Below are 22,124 nucleotides of genomic sequence, written 5' to 3' on the forward strand. Positions count from 1 at the left end.
TGACCTTTTTTTTTTTAAACCAATCAAAAACAGTACAAAGACATGGTCAAGTACTCACCATAGGTTCTCTGTCTGACCTGGGGTTTGAGTTTTAACCCCTGATGAAGAGAGCAATGCACCAGCACTTTAGCACTCATTTGGTCTGTCTGGGCAGCTCTTGCTCTTTTGTTTTCAGGTGTTAAACGAGAAACCTGTTTAGATTTTTTCATCCTCGTGAGTGTGACAGAAAACTAAGTTCTGACTAGAATAAGAACAGATCAGAACCAGAAACAATTGTTTCAATATAAACATATTTCAGGGCGGATATCCCAGGATTCCATGGTTGTTGTGTTCAAATCCCAGCCCTCCTGTTACAGCTCTGTGCCTCACTCATCCGTTTTGATTAAAAATATCAGCCTGATGAATAGATACTAAACTCTGCAGTGATCTAAACTCTGAAGTTCTTATTCTGAACTGAAAGACATTCTGACTGTGTTTACAGTCATGGTAGATCCAAGTGATCTTCATATTCAGATAGAAACTGGAGCAGAATTCGTTGATGTATTACATCAGAGGGGTAACACTACTATAAACTCCACACATGAGCAATGTACTAATACTTAACTAATGCTTTAATCATGATGAATTTATAAATGAACTCATCTTTCGAACATGAGGAAATAATGACGTGTAAATATTAACAGCCAACTGAGTCTAATAATAATAATAAGAATGATTAAGTATTAATTAAGAACTTGTTAACTCATTCTATTAATTAAATTTTATGTCTAAACAAAGATTACATACATCATAAAACGTTTATTTGGAAACAGTCTAGTTTATCTTAACTTATAGGCTACAGGGCAAGTTTGAGACCTTTTCTAGGAAAACATTCCCTCCAGGATTTCGAGTTATTTATTTATTTATTTATTTATTTATTTATTGCCATTGTTGCTGCCAACATGTCGCTGCATTTTTCAAAATTTGTGATATAACTTGCAGAGACCTTGTGTTTTTTTCCCAGAAAACTATATGAAATTGTAAACTTGCAAGCACAGTTTTCGTCTTTTCAACTTCGAAGTGTTCGATGCACGTGAACGTAAGATCTCTTTGTAAGAACTCCTAATATCGCGAAAATTGCTAGATTTTATGTTTATTTCTGTGATCACAAAATTACTGAATCCTGGAGGTACTACATAAACCAGAATACAGGGAATATTATTTTAAAATTATATGCATAATTTTAGCAAATTTGATTAGCATTTCTGTGTGTTTGAGCTGGATCATCATCATCATCATCCTCATTATCACCACTTTTATAACATCTCACTGCTGCAGTGTTTAGATTTGAATCATGTGATCTCAGAGGACTCTTTGCAGTGTGAATTGTCTCTAGTTACTCAAATAGCTCTGATTGATTGGCGTGATCACTTAGACGACTTAGTTACTTACATTTGGCTGATTATTGACCAGAATGAGTTAACAAGATAACAAGATAGCACTACTTAACCATTGCTGTTTAAAATGTTTATTCAGATACAGTGGATATAAGAAGTCTACAAAGCCCTGTTCAAATGGCAGGTTTCTCAGGATATATAATCAAGATAATTTATGTCACAATCTTTAATGTGATATAGCAACCAAATGGACCAAACCAAACAAATGTTTGAGTTTCTACTATTTTCTACTGAAATGTTTCAGTAGAAAATAGAGCATGAAATCATGTGGTAGCCTAGTGGTTAAGGTGTTGGACTACCCATCAGAAGTTTGTGAGTTTGAAACCCAGGTCTACCAAGCTGCCACTACTGGGCCCCTGAGTAAGGCCCTTAAGCCTCAATTGCTCAGTTGTAAAAAAATTAGATGAAAATGTAATTTGCTCTGGATAAGAGTGTCTGCCAAAAGATGTCAATGTAAATCACAGCCAGGTTGCATATGTATGCACACCTCTTAGCTAATACTTAGAACTGCAGCACTCAGTCGTTTTGGACTGAGCCTCAAGCTTTCAATAGGATTTAGATCTGGACTGGGTCATTCCAAAATTCCTTCCTCTTTGCCCGTTTAGGTTTTAGTGTTATTGTGCTGGAAGGTGATGCTTCATCTTCAGCGGTTTAGAGGTGGCCTGCAGTTTTTTTTTTGTTTTTGTTTTTTTTGTCAGAAGAGATTCCCAATCGAAGAGAAGTAGCTGCATAGCATCATGCTGCCACCACCATGCTTCACTGTGGCTATAGTGTTCTTTGGATGACAAACTGTCTTGTGTGTGTACTCATGTCAAAATTACACCCAAAATTCATTTTACCTAGATTTCCTTTTTACCAAAGGGTTGAGGAGATTTCCACAGACTTGAATGATTTTTTTTGTTTATTTTTGTTTTTTTTTGCTTTATTTGTAAAAAAAAAATGCCCTTGGTCTATCTACCTACCCTACAGCCCAGATGTGATGAATACGCACAGAGTGACTACTGTTTGGCAGATATTCCTCCAACTCCTCCAAGTCTTTTGGCACCCTCACTGAGAAAGTTGCATCTTGTTTTTCATCAATTTTAGAAGGACGTCCTGTTCTTAGTAAAGGCGGTTTGGTGCCCCATTTTCTACACTCGTTGTTGATGATGGCCTTCACACTGTTCTATGGACCATCTAATGTTTTGGAAATTCATTTGTACTCTTCTCCTAATCGACACTTTCAAAAGTGAGATCCTATGCATGCTTTGTATGCCTTTTTTGCGGTGCATGAAATCGATTGAAACCAAGAAGTTGTCAAGAAAATCCTACATTCTACAAAATTCTACATCCTTTTGGGGTAATTAGGCATATGGTCATTTCATTTAAACATGATTTTGAATGCGATTTGTTCATCTTGATCACAGGTTATTGTATTTTTTGCATTTTTCTCTCCAAACATTTTGTTGGTTGCTATATCAAAATTACTATATGCTATATAAAAAGATCTGACATGATTCATCCTGATTTTATTTCTTATCTCACAAAAACCTGAAAAAAGCTTTTAACATGGGTGAATAAACTTTTTATATCCACTGTGTGACTCAGTTGCCTGCACTTAAGTATTTCCTCATGTGCTTAGGATTAGTGCATGCATTCATTTATCAATTTGAAAGTTTAGCATTAAAATATTGTTTATTGTGGAGTTTATAGTAAAGTGTTACCAATTTATACATCTGTCTTTTCTAGGTAGTAGGTATGAATTTATGTAATTGCTGATTACATAAATTGATCATGATCCTGTTATCGCTGCTTGAAGGCAATAATCACTTCAGTATACTGGTTTATTTAAAAAAAAAACGTCACTTTTATCAGCTCAGCATAATACAGTTATAAATCACTTTATGTTAGTCATGTAAGTTCAGGAGGCTGTAGGGGGAAAAAAAGATTTTTTTTTACATGTGAGTGTTTCCCTGCATTCCAGTACTGTGTGTAATGTGTTCTTGTCGGCTTCCCAACATAATTTCCCTTTTGAGAGAAAAACAATGGCCTACATTTCTTTTCTTAGATGAACAGTTTTTAGTTTCCTTTTCAAAACAGTAAAGAATGGATATTGTTTTACAGAGGTGATACAGTACCTAAATTCTTAAGTAAAGAAAACGTCAAACTCTTCACTCCTATTATAATCTAAAAGTATGAAAGTAAATTTACAAGAAAGATTTGCAAAAAAAAAAAATATATAGAAATCTGCCTCAAATCGCACACTGATTTTAGTTACTATGGCTAACTAACAACAGCTTTATTCTGAATCTTTCGTGCTCACTAGCATGCTAATAACTACTAGCTAGCTGTGACAATACTAACTTAATAGCAGCAGAAATATACTGTTTGGTATAAGGTCTGTTTCTCACAGATATATTAGCTGACATTTCGATTTGTTATGAATTTTGATTGACACCACGAATCTGTCCGATGCTAAAATGAGCAGGTTGCATGGTTTAGAGAAATCAAGTGATGTTTGGAAATGTAATGAGAAGAAAGAAGAAAGTCCGAGTCTGTAGGTGAAAGCAAAACAATAGAAAATATTTTATTTTGTGCGATTTTCTAGTGCACCGGAAAGACTTTGAGATTGAGAGAGAGAGAGGGAGAAGGAGAAATAGCGCTTAAAAATGCCAGTTCCCCTGATCAGTGCCCTGATTACTGAATTAGGGAGCTGATTGAGACACAGCCTCAGACTCCATACAGAACCTAAAAAAATAAATAAACTTGTCTCCTTGCTGCAGGTGGACACTCACCTAGATAGTAAACACTTCTGAGTCATGAAGGGAAGTCGACAAGGGCGTGTTAATACACTATTGGAACAAGGGTGCTTGACTCACATTAGCGTGTCAGTTAGCACACGCTTTGCAGATCACTCTGTGTGCCATTGGATTTGTTCACGCTTAGTGTTGTGGCTTGTACTAAGTGCATTGTCAGTGGTGGCATTAAATCTGCATCATGTTTAACCACAGGCCAAAGTAGCACATAATCACATAACCACAGTCCCAGGCTTTATTTTGGTGAATCCCTGAAACCCGCTAGTCTAAACGCAACTGCAAGCTCTCGTTTGTGTCTCTTTATCCCTCACAAGCCAGATTGGCTCACTTTCCCAACATACACACTGTGTCCAAAATGACGTTAAATCCAGAGATGGTAAGTGATGGATTTTCGCGGAGCTTGCTCTATAACCTTGCAGTAGTTATTGTGGTACTATTACTAATACTTTACTAACACATTTCTCTTAACTGTTCAGCAGCTAAACTAACTATGTTCCCAGGGGCACATGTTTCACTGTTCTGTGATTGATTAGAAGAATTAATTTGTAATTCTTAACTCTTTTTACCAGAGGCCTGTTTTGGGGTGAACAAATTCAGCATTAGCTTTCTTTGTCATGTCACACTCCAGAATGAAGATTTAGATCTGGACTTTGCATAAGTACTTCTGCTTTTTTTACCTAGCCTAATACTTTTATAGTAATGTTCCAAAACAAATGTTTCTCTCTTCAAAGTAAACGGTGATATTAAACCCATTTCTGGTCTGTGAGATGCCCCAAGTACTTCTTCATAAACGATTAAAATTTAACGATGTTAATTTTAACCAGTAAAATTCTGTGTCAAGTTATCCTAATAGAGGGCAAAACACATGTCTCCCACTGAAACCTAACAGACTCCTGACTCATTTTATATCAGACTTGAAGCAATAAAATAATTCATTTGTTTATACTAATTGAAAATGTTTGATAAGTCAATTTCCATTTATGGCTTTCCAGCAGAAAGAAACAATGGTGTATCTGGTAAAAAGGGTTAAGGTAAAGCTAAGCTCAAGACATTATAAACTGGCAAATAGCCTACCTGAATTTGAATGAAGTTTAAAAGATACAGCAGGCCCTGGGGATATAGTGTTACCCTAATTCAGAATTACTGAGTCAGCTTCACACGGATAGGTGACTTCTGACCACTGATTCAAGACGGGTGGACGGGTGACCCTTCCTTTCAACACTCCACCTGCATATGTGTTTAATCTATTATTTATCATTTAAATGATAAATAATACCATGCATATCATGATGTTGTGTTTCAGATGATATGCATGCTTAGTCATGTTCTTGTACAGTTTTTTTTGTCAATGAATTGTAATTGTATTATATTTTCAGCATCTTTGCAGTTTCAAATAACAACATTTTATGCTTTTGAATTCTTGCAAGATTCTGTTTTTCAACACAGGCCATATTCAGAGTTGGAAACTGACGTCACTTACATGGGGAAATCTGCATGTATTTAGAGTTCGTTGAGAAAGCACATAAATCTCTCCTTTCAGTTTATGCAAATCACCTGCATGGCACTCAGTACCTCAAGGGTGCCAGATTTTTCTTAAGTAGAAGCTGTAGCGTGATGCGACTGTGGGCGAACACAAACACACAGGACAACAAGGACTGGGTGGAAAAACTGTTTGAGTTTATTTACAGTGAAAGTGTGTGTGTGTGTGTGGGGGTGGGGGGGGTGGGGTAGACAGATGGAAGGCAACAAAGTATGTAACTTAGTGCTGTGGGTGATGGTGTGGTGCCATTGCAGATGTGTCTAAGCAAGGTCTCGCATGGCTCAGGCAAGGACGAAGCTGGTGAAAGAGGCTGGTTCTGTAATTTGGGTGAATCTCCTACCGATTAAATAGTACTGCAGTTCTTCTATTGCCCACTTGATTTCCAAGGCCTCCCGCTCGACAGCAGTGTACTTCTTTTCAGTAGAGCTTAGCTTGCAGCTGATGTAAAGGACCAGGTGTTCCTCCCTTTCAAAGCATTGCGAGAGGATGACTCCTAGTTTCACCTCTGAGGCGTTGGTCTGGAAGATGAAGGGGAGGCCAGACTGATCCGGTAACCAAGGTACTATTTTTCCATCAGCCCCAGGTGGCTCTTCTTGGGGTTCGCTGTCATGTCATTCACTATCAGAACAAAAGAGCCTGGTGGCCAGTAAGGGGTTAGCATCTCGTCCATAAGCATCTTTTCCACTTCCTCCTTGATAGCCTTTTGTCGTGCTTTGAGAATCCAATAGTGCCACTGATTAAACAACACTCTCTGAGGGGTCTTGATCTTTTGGTGCACCTATTGTGTGAATATAGGGACAGATCAGAAGACATCTCAGAACTGGTCCACCAGCTCTGTCCACTCCTGCTTCTGGGATGGAGTGATATCAGCCCCCTCTTTTCACAATGTACGCTTGTTTAGATCTGGTGCACAGGAAACAAAGGCAGACAACACCAGTGCAGAGCCCACCCATTCTTTTAACAGATTTATATGGTACAATTGTGTGTCTGCTCTCTTACCTGGCTGTTGCAGCTGGTGGTTCATGGGCCCCACTCATACTACTACCGTGTACAGGCTTGGTAGTAGGGACATGAATTTGCTGAACGTATCCCACCATGCAGACCCTTGACACATGCTACCTCAATCAGCAACTGGTAGCAGTCTCTTGGGGACGTGTCACAGCAGCGGTGAAGCCAGGCCAATCTCAGCTTAGCAGAAGAGGGACTGGTTACTCATGAACCACCCCCACTAACAGGGGCCACTCCCCTTCCCATCTTTGGCTTGTTTGGCAGGGACCTGATGCATAATCTCATGAACAAACGATATCATCGTCCCGCCGGCTCATCAGCTTCACCCAGAGCCTCCGGCCAGGCAAGAGTGAAGGTACATCCTGTGTTGAAGGGGGTTGGTTGGTTTACAAAGGGTGCAGCCTGCAAGACAGGGTTTAGAGTGTGTTTCTGGTGGATCTGGTTCACTGGTGCTGGTGCAATGGTGTCTGAAAATTGCTGTAAGAAAAACAAGATTATAATTTCAGTTATTGCTGTTCAAAGGATAAGCTGACCTAGCATGGTACATTATGCAATACTAGTCCTTTGATATAAGCAGTGTCTCCTCTAATGTTGTATTAATATATTCATTCATTCATTTTCTACCGCTTATCTGAACTACCTCGGGTCACGGGGAGCCTGTGCCTATCTCAGGCATCATCGGGCATCAAGGCAGGATACACCCTGGACGGAGTGCCAACCCATCACACTCTCATTCGCTCACGCAATCACACACTACGGACAATTTCCGGGGGGGACCGGAATACCAGGAGGAAACCCCCGAGGCACGGGGAGAACATGCAAACTCCACACACACAAGGCGGAGGCGGGAATTGAACCGCCAACCCTGGAGGTGTGAGGCGAACGTGCTAACCACTGAGCCACTGAGCCACCGTGCCCCCCTGAATTAATATATATTAAATATTTTATAGACCAAAACAAAAACTTTCAAACTAACAGCCAATTAAATTTATTTTAAAATTTGTCATTACCTGAGCCAATAACACACAAACAAATCATATTTTTTCTAACAAATCCAAGTTGGAGCTGACCGTACCTTCTGGATAGCCCGAGGTCTGAATACTGAGGTGCACAATTTCTATATAAATCCTCACAACTCAACTCTGAATACGGCACTGTGCATAATTCGATGTCTACACCAGGTCTGAGCTAACCCTTTTCACTTGTTTTCACTTTTCACCTTGCCGTGTGTTGTTTTAGGATGTCCACTTACACACACTAACCTCTCTGCTTCTCTACACTGGTGTGCAGGATCCAGTATCCATGATCCACTTGAAGAATGAAAACAAAGAAGAACCGGTTATCATGACCTGTGTAATAATGCTAGCCGGTTCCTGTTTTCATTCTGTCCTCTTTAGCCTCTTGAGCCATCTGTATTACAGCGTATTCAAGAGAAGAAAACAGGCCTGAGCATCTGAGATCAGCCCGGGAAAGAACAAGCATTTCCATTCATGTAGAAAATACTTTACAGTGACCGTAGCCATCCAGTTAGTGCTCTTTCAAGCAGCTCAAGTTATGCAAATTGTGTTTTTGTACGTGTCATTTTTATAGTTGTCCTGACTGCATGTATGTTCATGTGTTGCAGGAGAACTGTGAAAGCTTCACACCCATAGGAGACTGGAAGGTACTGGAAATGTTTTGTATCAGTTTAAAGTGTAATTCCTAAACAGTATTTAGCAGAGATGGGGGACTCGAGTCATATGACTTGACTCGAGTCGGACTTAAGTCGCAAGTTTGAGACTTGAGACTTGCTTGACAAATATTAAAAAAAGACTCGACTTGACTTTGACTTGACATTCATGACTTGAGACTTGACTCGGACTTGAGTTAAATGACTCGAAATAACTTGTTTTTTGTTTTTGTTTTATCTTTTTTGTCTATTTTGTTTTTAAATCTGTTTTTAAACGCACGCAAGAGCGTAATCTAACCACGTGACGCAGCAGGCAAGCAGAGGGAGCGCGCGCATTAACTAATAATCCTTAACAGTCGTGACGAAACATGGAAGGAGCTACACCAAAAATAATTAAGTTCGGGTACCGGGATTTTGTGTAAGATGAGAAGAGAAGAACAGCGGTATGCGACCACATCGCTCACAATTGAATGACAAATTTCTATCAAATTAAATTTTTTGTAAGCGCCATGTAGTGTAAATGGTTGGTCACTGTTTATGTGGAAATGTCAGCTTTTTTGCAGTAGCACTTATAATTGGTCTTCAGTGTTAGGCTTTGAGTGAAAAGCGTATGGATCGTTTATGGGGATGCACATATATATAAAAAACATAAATATAAATATAAAAAACTTCAGAGTTGCAAGCAGAGCCATATTCTTGTCTCGCATGCACACGCGCGCACACACACACACACGCGCGCACACATTCAATTTAAAGGGATAGTTCACCCAAAAATAAAAAAAATTCTTTTATAATTTTCTCGCCCTCATGATGTTACAAACCTGTATAAATGTCTTTGTTTTGATGAACACGGAGGAAGATATTTTAAGGAATGTTTGTAACCAAACCATTCATGAGCCCCATTCACTTCCATAGTATTCTTTTTTTCACTATGGAAGTGAATGGGGCTCGTGAATGGTTTGGTTATAAACAGTCCTCAAAATATCTACATGTGTGTTCATCAAAACAAAGAAATTTATACAGGTTTGTAACATCATGAGGGTGAGAAAATGATGACAGAATTTTCATTTTTAGGAACGTTTTATTTATTTACTTTCATTTTAACTATCCCTTTAATTAATAAATTACACTCACTCCAATCATCTCTCTCTCTCTCAAGGTTTGTGGGATTCAATAATTTACGTTTTTTTGGTTGACATGATTGATTGTTGTTGTTATTCTGTTGTTAAAAAGGAAGGATCTAATTTAAGGATGTGTTCATGTCCCATTAAAAGGGAATGCCTGTTCAAAAAATGCCATTTGGTTGCATAGAAACCATTGTACTTTTATATATCTACTTTTCCATGGTCTTCTGCCATGTTTGAGGCGTATTGAAACTTTTCATGCTTTTATGTTGGCCTTATTTCAGTTACATTTACATCTTATTCTTTGTAGTTTTGATTTTTATTCATTTTTAGATTTTTATTGTATTTACAACTCACCTGTATGTGGACACCTTTTAAAAATAAATGCATATAATCATTTTTGTTGCAAATAAAACTCTCATAGTTCATAAATACTGTAGATTTAACTTTGTTTAATATATACATTTAGTTAAATCATCAAACATCTGTATGACTTGCCAGTGACTTGCTTGACTCAAGCTACGACTTGACTTGACTTGCTTGACATAAAGCAGTGACTTGACTTGACTTGACTTGACTCTCACAAAAAATGACTCGGACTTGCTTGAGACTTGAAGGTTAAGACTTGAGACTTACTTGTGACTTGCACATGTGTGACTTACTCCCACCTCTGGTATTTAGCACCAGTATGCTTCAAAATATGCAACCATAGAGGTGACTGATCAGCTAGTATGAAATGAATGGAAACAAATGAATGGGCCTGAGCCTGAAATTGAGTCCCAGTGTTTGTGGCAAGATTTATTGATACAGAGATCCCAGACGTAAGAGCTCGGATGTATTAATTATGCATGGATACCTAGAGTAGTATTCTCTCACATGATTTGTGTATGAGAAATAAAGCAATCTAAGAGGGATAAGTGAATAGCTGAATCACTGCATGGAAGTGAAGTCAAGGTCAATTTGTCTTGCCATTCAAACTGTATACATGCACAGCAGGATCAGATATCATGCTTCCAGGATGACGATGATACAGCTACTTAAAGTGACACATGAGAAAGTAGTATCACATAAAGTACATAGGGTAATATGTACTCTTTATTTAAATAGTATCTACATTATAAATAGTATTATTTATTTAAATAGTATCTACCCATAAATACCACATGCACATGCACTGAAAACAGTAGTGCTACATAAAATCTCTGAAAATGAATGGTTTCATGGTTTCATATTTCAAATCTATACCAAGCAGGAAAAGGAGGAAAGATTAAATAACAAAATAATATGAATGTCTCATCAGAGAAGGACAGACTAGCACTCTCTTTTGAGATCTGCAGGAGTGATAAACAGGTCTAGAGAGCCTTCTAGTGGTTAGAGAATATACAAGAATGATGTTCTCTGGCAGATAGATCAATAATTCAGTGCATTCACTGAGGAGACCACACCACCTTTACTGGGACTGATAAACACACAGCCCATGCCTCCTTTACTGGGACTGACAAACACAAAGTCCAAACCTCCTTTACTGGGACTAACAAACACAAAACCAGGACCTCCTTTACTGGGACTGACAAACACAAAGTCCAAACCTCCTTTACTGGGACTGACAAACACAAAGCCCAAACCTCCTTTACTGGGACTGACAAACACAAAGCCCAAACCTCCTTTACTGGGACTGACAAACACAAAGCCCAAACCTCCTTTACTGGGACTGACAAACAGAAAGCCCAAACCTCCTTTACTGGGACTGACTGGGAACAGAGGTAACACATTCCTACCTAGACTGACAGCCTCAGAGGCCACACCCATTTTACTGGAACTGACAGACAGAGGCCACACCTCCTTTACTGAGACTGACAGACATGGAGGTCACACCTATTTTACTGGAACTGACAGACACAGAGGCCACACCTCCTTTACTGGAATTAACAAGAAAGGCAAACTTCATTTGCTTTGAACATATTCAACAAATAGATTTTAATGCAGTTGTTATTTTATACAAATGTATTATTATTATTATTATTATTATTAATAATAATAATATTATTATTAATAATATTCTTATTTTACTGTTTATTTATAAGCACTAGGGGCTGGTGTATTATGTTTTATTCACTACTGCTGTTATGGTTATGTGTGAAGCACTTGTGACCAGGTTGCATCTGATCTGAAGGGAGTCAGGGAGTATGGGGGAGGGATTGAGGGGAGGGGGATGGTAGGGATAGTGAATTGGTATAGGATCACGTTCACCATCTGTGACCCAAAAATGCTGCAGAGGAGAAAATGTAAGATGACAACAGGCTTTGCAAAAGTGACAGACAAACCAGCCAATCTTGAACAACCGACAACCAATAGGAGGCTGAGTTGTATTGGAAAGGCGGGGCAGAGGAAGATGAGTGCAGAAGGAGGAGAGGAGAGGAGTGGAGAGGAGAGGAGAGAAAAGCACCGTAGCAACAGAAACATTTCTGCATCCTCTTGCTTGTCTGGATCCTACTCCGACTAAACAGAAAGGGCTGCTGACTCATTTGATTCAGAGTCTTCTTCTCAGTCTTCCTCTTCTGCATCCTCATCCTCCTTTGTAGCAGCAATGCCTGAGTGTTGGGATGGGGTGAGTCTTATGGGATTTAGTGACTAATGGAATGTGAGTAAGGAATGTTGGAAGTCAGGATTGTGTGGCTTTATTGTAAAATTGAACACATTAATGTTTTTCTTTGCATCTCTTGTAGGTATAAAATCAGACTTATAAGTGTCATTATTGGGGAAATTGCAACTTCCTGAGCTTGATGCTGATAGTGGGGTGTTGAAGACGGAAATATAAAAAAACATCAAATGGATATCGATGATAGACTAAATATATACAGTATATAGTTTCACTACAGTATGCTGCTGTTACTTATTTTTCTTCTTCAGTATAGCTGAAAACTAGCAGTATAGATAAATATGTGCTATGATTTCTAAGCAACGTGGCAGTGCAGGTGCAGAATCGATGGTGTGTGTTCCCACAGGACACACACACACTCACGTATGCATCAGCCGACGGTATGCGTCAGGGAGTGTTCAGTGATCGAGGATGCGTGGCTGGTTATCTTTGTATTTACTCTGTGTATTTTCCCAAACCCGGACTACATGTCAATGTGTTTGGATGTTTGAGTGTGTGCACATGGAGTGTGGAATGAGTCGTTTACTTATCTATTCTCAGAGACAAATCTATGACCTTGAGACGTAGAGTATAATTAGCTTCAGGAGGAGTGTGAGAAATGGATAAGGGTGAGGACATGGACTATAAGGACCTTCACTATCAGGGTTGTTAAAATCTAATTATTGATATCAATGTGTAAGCACACAGATTTAAACCAGTCTGTGTAAATTATTACTATTACTACAATAACTACTACTATTAATACTACTATTACAAATACTACATCTAATAACAAGACATGTGCCTTAAATACCTGACTGATTGCTGTTAGTTAATCATAGACATATTAGCTACTTTACTCTAGGCACCTTTTTTCCAATTTGGTTAGCTAGTTTTGGTTAGATTTAGTTAAACTAATTTGAAAGTAGTTTTCCCAGTAAAATAAATCCTCTCTATGTAATATCTGTGCTGGTTAACATTGGTAAGCATGTTTGTTTTTGGAACATAAATACAGCTAATTAAATCATTGACATCATATTGATTCATGATAAAATCTCAAAATAAATCTAAAGCATTTACAGATGTTGTAGAATTAACAAAAACGTTGAATTTTTAATACAAGAGCCTGTACACCCCATAGTTCTCTTCATTATGTGGGGCTTTCTGGTTTATATATGAGAGATATATAGGGTATATATGGGCATGGAATAATGAGATATTGTACATTTAATGAAACACTCTTTGTTATATTTAAATTGTGTGTGTGTGTGTGTGTGTGTGTGTGTGTTAGGAACATGACATTGAGACTCCCAATGGGATGCTGCATGTGGTGATCCGCGGGGCTCCAAAGGGCAACAAACCTGCAATTCTCACCTACCATGATGTGGGACTCAATCGTATGTATTTGTAAAAGATCTGTCATTAATACCTGAAACTTGCTGGTCATAACAATACATCTTACATTACCTATTAGATTCTATTTAAATTTATTCACAACATATTTACCACCTTACATATTATATATCTGTCTATACGGCTTCTCATCCATCCATCCATTCATCAATCCATCCACTCAATAAACACTTTTTAATGGCATTTGAATGGATTTCTGGGTAAGCTGACTTATAAGGTATGACTACATGCCTTTTATTTAATCCTCCACGGTGCTTAATATCAGATCAAACACATACTGTTATACATTATTTAAACCTACAGTGTTTAGCAAAGGTCATTCTCTCTCTCTCTCTCTCTCCATCTGTCCAAAAGAATCCATTTCCTGCTTCATTTCCTGTAAGAGAGAAAGGGGGTGTGAGGTGGGGTGTTGGGCGTATGATACTGCGCAATCCACACAATCTTATTCCTCCATTTTTAAATCCATTTCACTTTTTTCTAAGATTCTGCATATCCATTTACAGTGTTAAAATCATATGAATGGTCCACTTTCATAGCTGTGATTTAGGATCAATGTGTAATTACCATTTGGTCATATGAAATTGTATTATATCCTAATAATTTCCAACACAGCTAAGAAAAAAAGTTTATATTTCCAACCATTGTGTCTTGTTTCCACAAACAATACACTATGTATACATCAGTATCAAGCATCTGCTCAGTGTCTGTATTTCCCTGTTGTCTGGTATTGGTGAGATAGAAAAACTGGTTGTTTTTATTTACTTTCTGTACTCCATGTACCTCTCTCTTCCCTCACCTCCCCATCCGTCTGACCTTGCTTGCTCATTAGTATGCACAGTGAACCCTGAGGAAAGACGTGACTCAGACAGACAGAGAGAGAGAGAGAGAGAGAGAGAGAGAGAGAGAGAGAGACAGAAAGGTCAATAAGTGGAAAGAAACAGAGAGAGAGAGGGAAATCAGGAAAAGCAGGGGGAGTTGAAGAGAAAGTGCAGAGGAAGATGAAGATTAAAGAGTGAAATAGGTCAAGAAACAGGGCAGAAAGATGACTCATGCTCTGATTTTATGAGTATTCAACCTGCAATCAGTGTGCGTCCCAGATAGAGTGTGAATAAATTTGTTATTCTCAGTAAGAGTGCCAAGTTTATTTTTGGGTAAATACGGTTTGTCGTGTGCCGCTTGAAGAAACTGTGTTAGTGAACTAAAATGTGGAACAGTGGATAAGGTTCTGTTTAGAACTTTTGGAGAAAAACTGTTGGCTTCTTAAATTGCTCCTGAAATCATATAATTCTACATTATTAAAACAATCAAATGCTATTGTTTAATAATCACATCATGTTTTTAATTAATTAATAGCCTAGCAGTGACATTTCTGCAGATTTGCCATGAAAACACAAAACTAGAAATATTTAATTAATGACTCTTTTTATACAGATTTTACAAATATTTTTGTCAAGCAATGTTTAAAATGTGAATGTGTTTAAAAAATTCCCCGAACACTAGTTTATCTATTAATCTATCTAATCTATCGTTTTTTCAGTTCAGTGGTACTTCAAACCTCAGTACAGTACTTCATGGCCATAGCCTGTACACCTATATACATATCCACACATAATGTACACATTTCTCCTAATGTGTGTTTAAAGAACATCTCTTCTATCTGACTATCTTATTTATCTCAATTTATTTATTTCTTTTTTGTTAGATAAGCTGTGCTTCAACACTCTTTTTCATAATGAGGACATGCAGGAGATCACTAAACACTTTGTGGTTTGCCACATTGATGCGCCTGGCCAACAAGTCGGAGCCCCTCAGATGCCAGCAGGGTAAATATCCTCACTAATACAGATATACGCCCACAAAACACAGGTACACAACCTACAGTAATTAACACTTTACTTCTCTCTCTCTCTCTCTCTCACTCACTCACTCTCTCTCTCACACACACATTATTGCATTCATTCTGATTCCCTCTGCTCATCTATTTGAAGGTACCAGTACCCCACCATGGACCAACTGGCAGGTATGCTGCCCAGCGTCGTCCAGCACTTTGGGTAAGTATCGTCAAAATAGCCTGATTGGCACGCAGTAGTTTACTCTGGATTCGAGTGTGAGTATGCCTAGAATAGTAGAATTTAGACTGTGTGAGTGTGGTTTAATTCATATGGATTAGGTTGTGTGAGTAGTACAAATTAGCATGGTTTAGAATAAGCGGGTTTAGTTAGATTAATAAGAATTAGTGTGTGTTAGTATGGTTACATTACTGTGTTTTAAAGTCAGTCAGTCTGATTCAGTTAGGATGCTTAGAATAGGTGGGTCAGTAAGTATTGTTTCATTGTTATGAGTAGAATGAGTTAGTAAGGTTAGACTAATAATGGTTAGAGGGTGTGAGTATTGCTTGATTTATTTAGCATATGTGAATATGTTAGATTGTCTAATTTGGGTATTATTATTATAATTATTATTCATCTCCAGATTTAAGAGCATTGTGGGAATTGGAGTAGGAGCCGGTGCTTACATCCTTGCCAAGTTTGCTGTGAGTGTTGCTCTCTTGCTCTCATTCTTTTTCCCTCTCACTGTCACTCAGCTGGCCCATATTCTTCTGAATGTTATTTAGTAGCTAATATAATAGTGTGCAGTCTTTTATTTTATTTTATTTTTAAATAACCTTCATGTATAGAAACATGTATAGAAACAGAAAGGCTGCTCACAGTAGCCATTAACATTATCATGATTATCATCGTCATATTCTCTCTCTCTCTCTCTCTCTCTCCCTAGCTGATCTTTCCTGACCTTGTTGAGGGTTTGGTTCTGCTCAACATCGACCCAAATGGGAAAGGCTGGATTGACTGGGCTGCTTCCAAACTATCTGGACTGACCAGCACACTGCCTGACATAGTCCTACCTCACCTCTTCAGCCAGGTGGAAACACAAACAAACTATCTGACAACCTGAAAACCTGCCAGAGAAAGTGCTGATTCCTTGATTCGATTTAGACTGGATTGAGCCTAGAACTGTTAAATATTTAATAAGATAATAAGTTAGTTATGTTTGATCCAAAGCTGTAATGTAAAATTGCCCTGGAAAGAAGCGAAAAGCACATTGTTGGGAACAATTACAAAAAAGTATTACACAAAATACTATAGTTGAAAGTGCAGGTTAACAGCCTGTTAAAAGGGCATGCATTCCAGATACAGTGAAAGGTACAGAAGTTTAAGATTAATGTTTCCAGTAAAGGCAGTGATTGTCTCTCTGGTTGTACAGGCTGATGAATCTGTTTGGCATGCAGCCGAATATAAAAGAACTGACATTCTGGTCGCAAAATGTCTGATACTATGGTAATTGTTGGTTGTAGAAATAATGTGGCACCATCGTAACTGCAGAAGAAATGGCTACATAAATCCCATAGACAGCAATGGGAGAGAGTGGCTTGTTGTACAGTATGTTATTGTATCACTGTTGGACCAAATAAGTCCAAAATGAACTCCAGTTTTCAGTGATTCATCTTTCTGAATGGGTTGTTGATTTCTCTGAGCCAAACATCATCACATACAGTAATACACTTACTGAGTCTAATCAGTTGGGTGAATTTTTAGTTGTCATGTTTGACTCAAAAATCAACAAAAGATAGCTAAAACAGTTGTTTGTTCTTAAAGGTGCATAATAGGCTAGAGTAGGTTATGACAAATCTTTAAAAAAAGATTTGGTTTAATCCATGTAGACGCATAAACTGGTAAGATAAACCAGAAGCAAAGAACATACTTTACCTAAGACCCATATCATCCATCTTTAACAGTAGCATTGCTTATTGTACCTTTTATTTGCAGGAGGAGCTGATGAACAACAGCGAGCTGGTGCAGAGCTACCGACAGCAGATCAACAACACCATCAACCAGTTCAATCTGCAACTCTTCTGGAACATGTACAATGGGTAATTAGCGTAAACATGGGGCAGATGTGCATATGCAAATAAAAGCAAATTTAAAAAAGCAAACTGTCATAAATCAATTATATCAGAAGTGATGAAGTTGTGCAATTGTGAATGTTTATTCAATTCAATTAAATTGTATTTATTTTTTATTTTAGTCAAATTTAAAAATGTATATTTAAATATGCAAATAAAAGCCAATTAGGCAATATCATAAATCAATTAGGCTTTAATTAAAATTTATTTGAATAGTGCATTTAACACATTGTCAAAAGACATTGTCAAAAAGCTTTACAGGAGTCTGTAATTATATTTCACTTTACAGGAATTAAAATAAAATGGAATCTAAATTTTAAGATTATGAATATTGAATGAATTTTGTTTATCTGTTGTCGGCTACAAACATACAGTAAACATTTTATATATAGAGTCACAATTTTAGGCTTAGTGGTTAGCACGTTCGCCTCACACCTCCAGGGTCGGGGTTCGATTCCCGGGGTTCGATTAACCTGTCGTTTAAAAGAATAGTTAATCATATGTGCAGTTCTGCCTCCGCCTTGTGTGTGTGGAGTTTGCATGTTCTCCCCGTGCCTCGGGGGTTTCCTCCGGGTACTCCGGTTTCCTCCCCCGGTCCAAAGACATGCATGGTAGGTTGATTGGCATCTCTGGAAAATTGTCCCTAGTGTGTGATTGCGTGAGTGAATGAGAGTGTGTGTGTGCCCTGCGATGGGTTGGCACTCCGTCCAGGGTGTATCCTGCCTTGATGCCCGATGACGCCTGAGATAGGCACAGGCTCCCCGTGACCTGAGGTAGTTCGGATAAGCGGTAGAAGATGAATGAATGAATGAATGAGTCACAATTTTAGTAATATATCAGGGACAAAATCAGGGTTTTCTTTGTCTCTTAAGGATATTCTTAAGGATGGTCAGACAGTTCCATTTCAAACAGAACTCTGAGTTGAAATCCGTCCGTTGGTCAGAACCGATTCATTGACGTGACATTTCTGTGTTTTTGTTTCTTAGCCGTAGAGATCTGGAGATGAATCGCAGTGGGACTGTGCTAAACGCCAAGACACTCAGGTGTGCTTTTCTTTCTTCTTTCTCTCCATCTATCTCACACCTTCATTTTATTTTTATCTCTCCTTTCTTCTTTTTATGTATCTATCCGTCTATTCTCGCTTTCTGTTCTCATCCATTCTCTCCTTCTCTCATCCATACTGCCTCATACTTTATTACTCTCTCTGTAACAGCATTTCTTTTTCTTTCTCTTCTATTGTTTTCCTTCTCTATCTCTTCCCCATTAGTAGATAATTATATACTGTAGGTCATGCAGCATCTTTAGACAGCAGTACCGATTGTAGAACTGGACTTCCTCATAATTTTCTTTATTTCTATTGTTTTCTCTGTCTTTCTAGCTTTGTATATAATTATATGTGCACCGTGTTTAATCTTGCTCTTTCTCTCTCTGTGTGTTATTTCTGTCGTGTAGATGCCCCGTGATGCTGGTGGTGGGAGATAATGCTCCAGCAGAAGAGGGCGTGGTGAGTGTTTTTCTTTTCCTTTTCTTCCCTGCTTTCCTCCTCCTCACACTTTCATTTCCTCTAGACATAGAGTTGGGTCCAAAAGCCTGTTCTGCTCTCAGTAGTAATTAAACACTAATATTAAACTGCACTATGCTGATCATTGCTCTTTCAAACTCAGACGAATATATGCGCATGTATAAATCTTCTTATTAACATAAAAGAGATGTGAATTTTGTGTACTCAGTCGACATTTACAGAAGTACAAAAGTTCTTTTAATCTCTATCATTGAATACATTAACTCTGGTTCACTAGGTTACAGACTTAAGATACCATTAGCCATTGTTTTATTTTGCTTTTTTAAATACACATACAACGAACAGGGGAGAAAGTGCTTTCAAGTATTTTATGAAGATGTTTTGAAGATAGGCAGTGACTCAGCTGTCCGGACCCCTAGGGGAGGTTCTTTCCACCATCTTAGTGCCAGAACAGAAAAGAGTCTTGTAGAATACATACCTCTTACCCTGGGAGATGGTGGGATCAGTAGAGCAGTGCTGGTAGATCTGAGGGTGTGAGGTGCAGTGCGAAGAGTGATGAGGGCTTTGATGTAAGAAGGAGCTGGTCCATTTTTGGCTTTGTAGGCAAGCATCTGTGTTTTGAATCTGATGTGTGCAGCTACCAGTGAAGGGATCGCAGCAGCGGGGGGGTTTGCGAGAACTTAGGCATGTTAAAAACAAATCATGCAGCTGCATTTTGGATCATTTGCAGAGGACAATTTGCGTTCAGAGGTAGACCTGCAAGCAGTGAATTGCAGTAGTCCAGTCTTGATATGAAAAGAGACTGAGCATGTTCCTGAGCAGCCTGTGTGGACAAAAATGGCAGAATCCTTCTAATGTTGTAGAGTAGGAACCAAAATGAGAGTGTCTAGCAACATGCGAGGAAAAGGACAGTTGATTGTCCATGGTTACCCAAGGTTGCAAGCTGTGAGTGAAGGGGAGATCAGATCATTATGCAGAGGTATTGCAAGTTCATGACCTGGGGATTAATCACCTGGGATGATCAACAGTTCAGTTTTGCTAGGATTGAGCTTCAAATGATGAGCCATCATCCACGGTAATATGTCTGACAGACATGCTGAGATCCAAACAGAAGCTGTGGTATCTGAGGGTGGGAAAGAAGAAAAGATAGGTTGAGTATCATCAGCATAGCAGTGGTAAGAGAACCCATGTGAGGAAGAAACTTTACCAAGAGAGTGAGTATACAGGGAGAAAAGGAGAGGCCCAAGTACTGAGCCCTGAGGGACACCAGGGCTATCTATTTTATTTTTTTTTGACAACAAAATTTAAAACACTTACAGTAGACTAGTAACATTTTCATTATTTTCACCTACACTTTCTACACATTCTTTTGTTTCCCTGTTAGTTTCAATAATACAGAGATTTAGCAGCCTTCCCCCTCTGTCTGTTTCTTTCTGGGACAGATGGTACAGGATTTAGGTCAGTCTCCTGGGCCGTATGCCCAATAATTTGAGCTATATTTTATAGCAATGTATGAATTCAGGGTCACTGCATCCTCACATCACATCACATCACATCACATCAAGCCACTAATGTGTAAATGGAAGAGAGAGTGATAAAGAAAGACTGAATAAAGTAGGGCAAAGACGAGGACAGAAGAGCAAAGGCAAAAAACAACATAAAAACAAGATTGATCAAGAATAGGAGAATAACACAGAAAAATAGAGTGATAGAGACAAGCAATAGGAAGTGATGGAGGGAATCAGTTACACTCCTTTTAGATATGCATGAAGATTTATTTAATTGAAAATGTAAAAATAAAAGGAACGCAAATGTATAATTATTATTATACGAAGCCTTACAGGGATTCTTATACTTTTATTTTATTACATAAAATCAGTAGATTTATATATAGTTTTTAAAAACTTAAACATCTACCCATAAGTTCGGATAAGCGGTAGAAAATGAATGAATGAATGAATGAATCTACCCCAAAGCCTTCAACTTCAATAGCTGAGAATCAATCCCAGACGCCTGGGGCCAGGCTCAAGGGCCCAGCGGTGGCAGTTTGGTAGTCCTGTGATTTAAACTCAAAATCTTCTGATCAGTCGTCCAACACCTTAACCACTGAGCTACCAGTTCCCTCACAGGTCCCACATGACGCATTATCTCCAAGTGCTGCAGTGCATTTTGGATATTCTTCCACTAGGGTGCATTGTTTGGCTACAGCTTAAATGCAGTACAGATTGTAGCAGCATTGTAGGACTGTGCTGTATATTCTAAACTTTCTGACGCAACAAAGATGCAATCCCATAATAGTGCACTCTGATTGTGTTACTTTTGGTGTGTGTGTGAGTCTTTGTGTGTTTGTGCACATTCCTGCATAAATCTGACACCTCAGGGATGTACAGCTGTGCAGCTACTTCTGGAGTGACTCATGTAGTATGAAATATTTGGGTCAGCACGCACACACACACACACACACACACACACACACACACACACACACAAACTAGGTCAAACACTCAAACACATCACACTAGGACATGCAAACACATAATGCTCCACTCAGATCATCTGAAGACATATATTTCTCCCATGTTTAACCTCAAACACACTAAAACTACTCAGCTGATTCCCTCTATAGTCAAACCATAAACTGAACTTATTGGAAGCGCTCATGAAAAGGAGCTAAAATGAATGCATTAAATTAATAATAAATGCAATGAACCATGTTTTGATTTTAAGTATGTTATATTTACATGTATGACTTTTGAATGATGCACTTATCCAGAGCGACTTACAGAGTTCCCTATCAATAAATACATCCTGATACATCAAAAACTCTATTAGTTGGAAATACAGTAAGAAATCCCCAACAGCTTTTTGTTATTTATTTCTTTATTTATTTTTAATTAAAGTGATTATGATGACATTATGTACTGTAGTTTTATTAGTGCAATTAGTGCAGCTGTGTATAGTAAGCATATCAGTTCAGTATTATCAGCAACTCTTAAATAAATGAACTTGGCCCATGTG

General features: G+C 38.3%; 1 protein-coding gene across 7 annotated transcripts in view; it reads left to right on the plus strand.

Moving 5' to 3' along the window:
* The window catches only part of ndrg4 (NDRG family member 4), a 39,692-nt gene that overhangs the window by 9,833 nt on the left and 7,735 nt on the right, over positions 1 to 22,124 (plus strand). For 5 of the 7 annotated variants that reach the window (XM_060884730.1, XM_060884731.1, XM_060884735.1 and 2 more), the window contains 9 exons: positions 8,404 to 8,442; positions 13,502 to 13,607; positions 15,326 to 15,446; positions 15,612 to 15,674; positions 16,096 to 16,156; positions 16,399 to 16,542; positions 17,448 to 17,551; positions 18,571 to 18,627; positions 19,037 to 19,088. In XM_060884730.1, the coding sequence (XP_060740713.1) occupies positions 8,404 to 8,442; positions 13,502 to 13,607; positions 15,326 to 15,446; positions 15,612 to 15,674; positions 16,096 to 16,156; positions 16,399 to 16,542; positions 17,448 to 17,551; positions 18,571 to 18,627; positions 19,037 to 19,088 (747 nt within the window). Of the gene's footprint in view, positions 1 to 8,403; positions 8,443 to 11,989; positions 12,181 to 13,501; positions 13,608 to 15,325; positions 15,447 to 15,611; positions 15,675 to 16,095; positions 16,157 to 16,398; positions 16,543 to 17,447; positions 17,552 to 18,570; positions 18,628 to 19,036; positions 19,089 to 22,124 lie in introns of those variants that run through there. The other 2 variants (XM_060884737.1, XM_060884738.1) reach the window with 2 other exon arrangements.

The sequence above is a fragment of the Tachysurus vachellii genome, chromosome 13 (assembly GCF_030014155.1).
Source record: "Tachysurus vachellii isolate PV-2020 chromosome 13, HZAU_Pvac_v1, whole genome shotgun sequence".
Taxonomy (NCBI): Eukaryota; Metazoa; Chordata; class Actinopteri; order Siluriformes; family Bagridae; genus Tachysurus; species Tachysurus vachellii.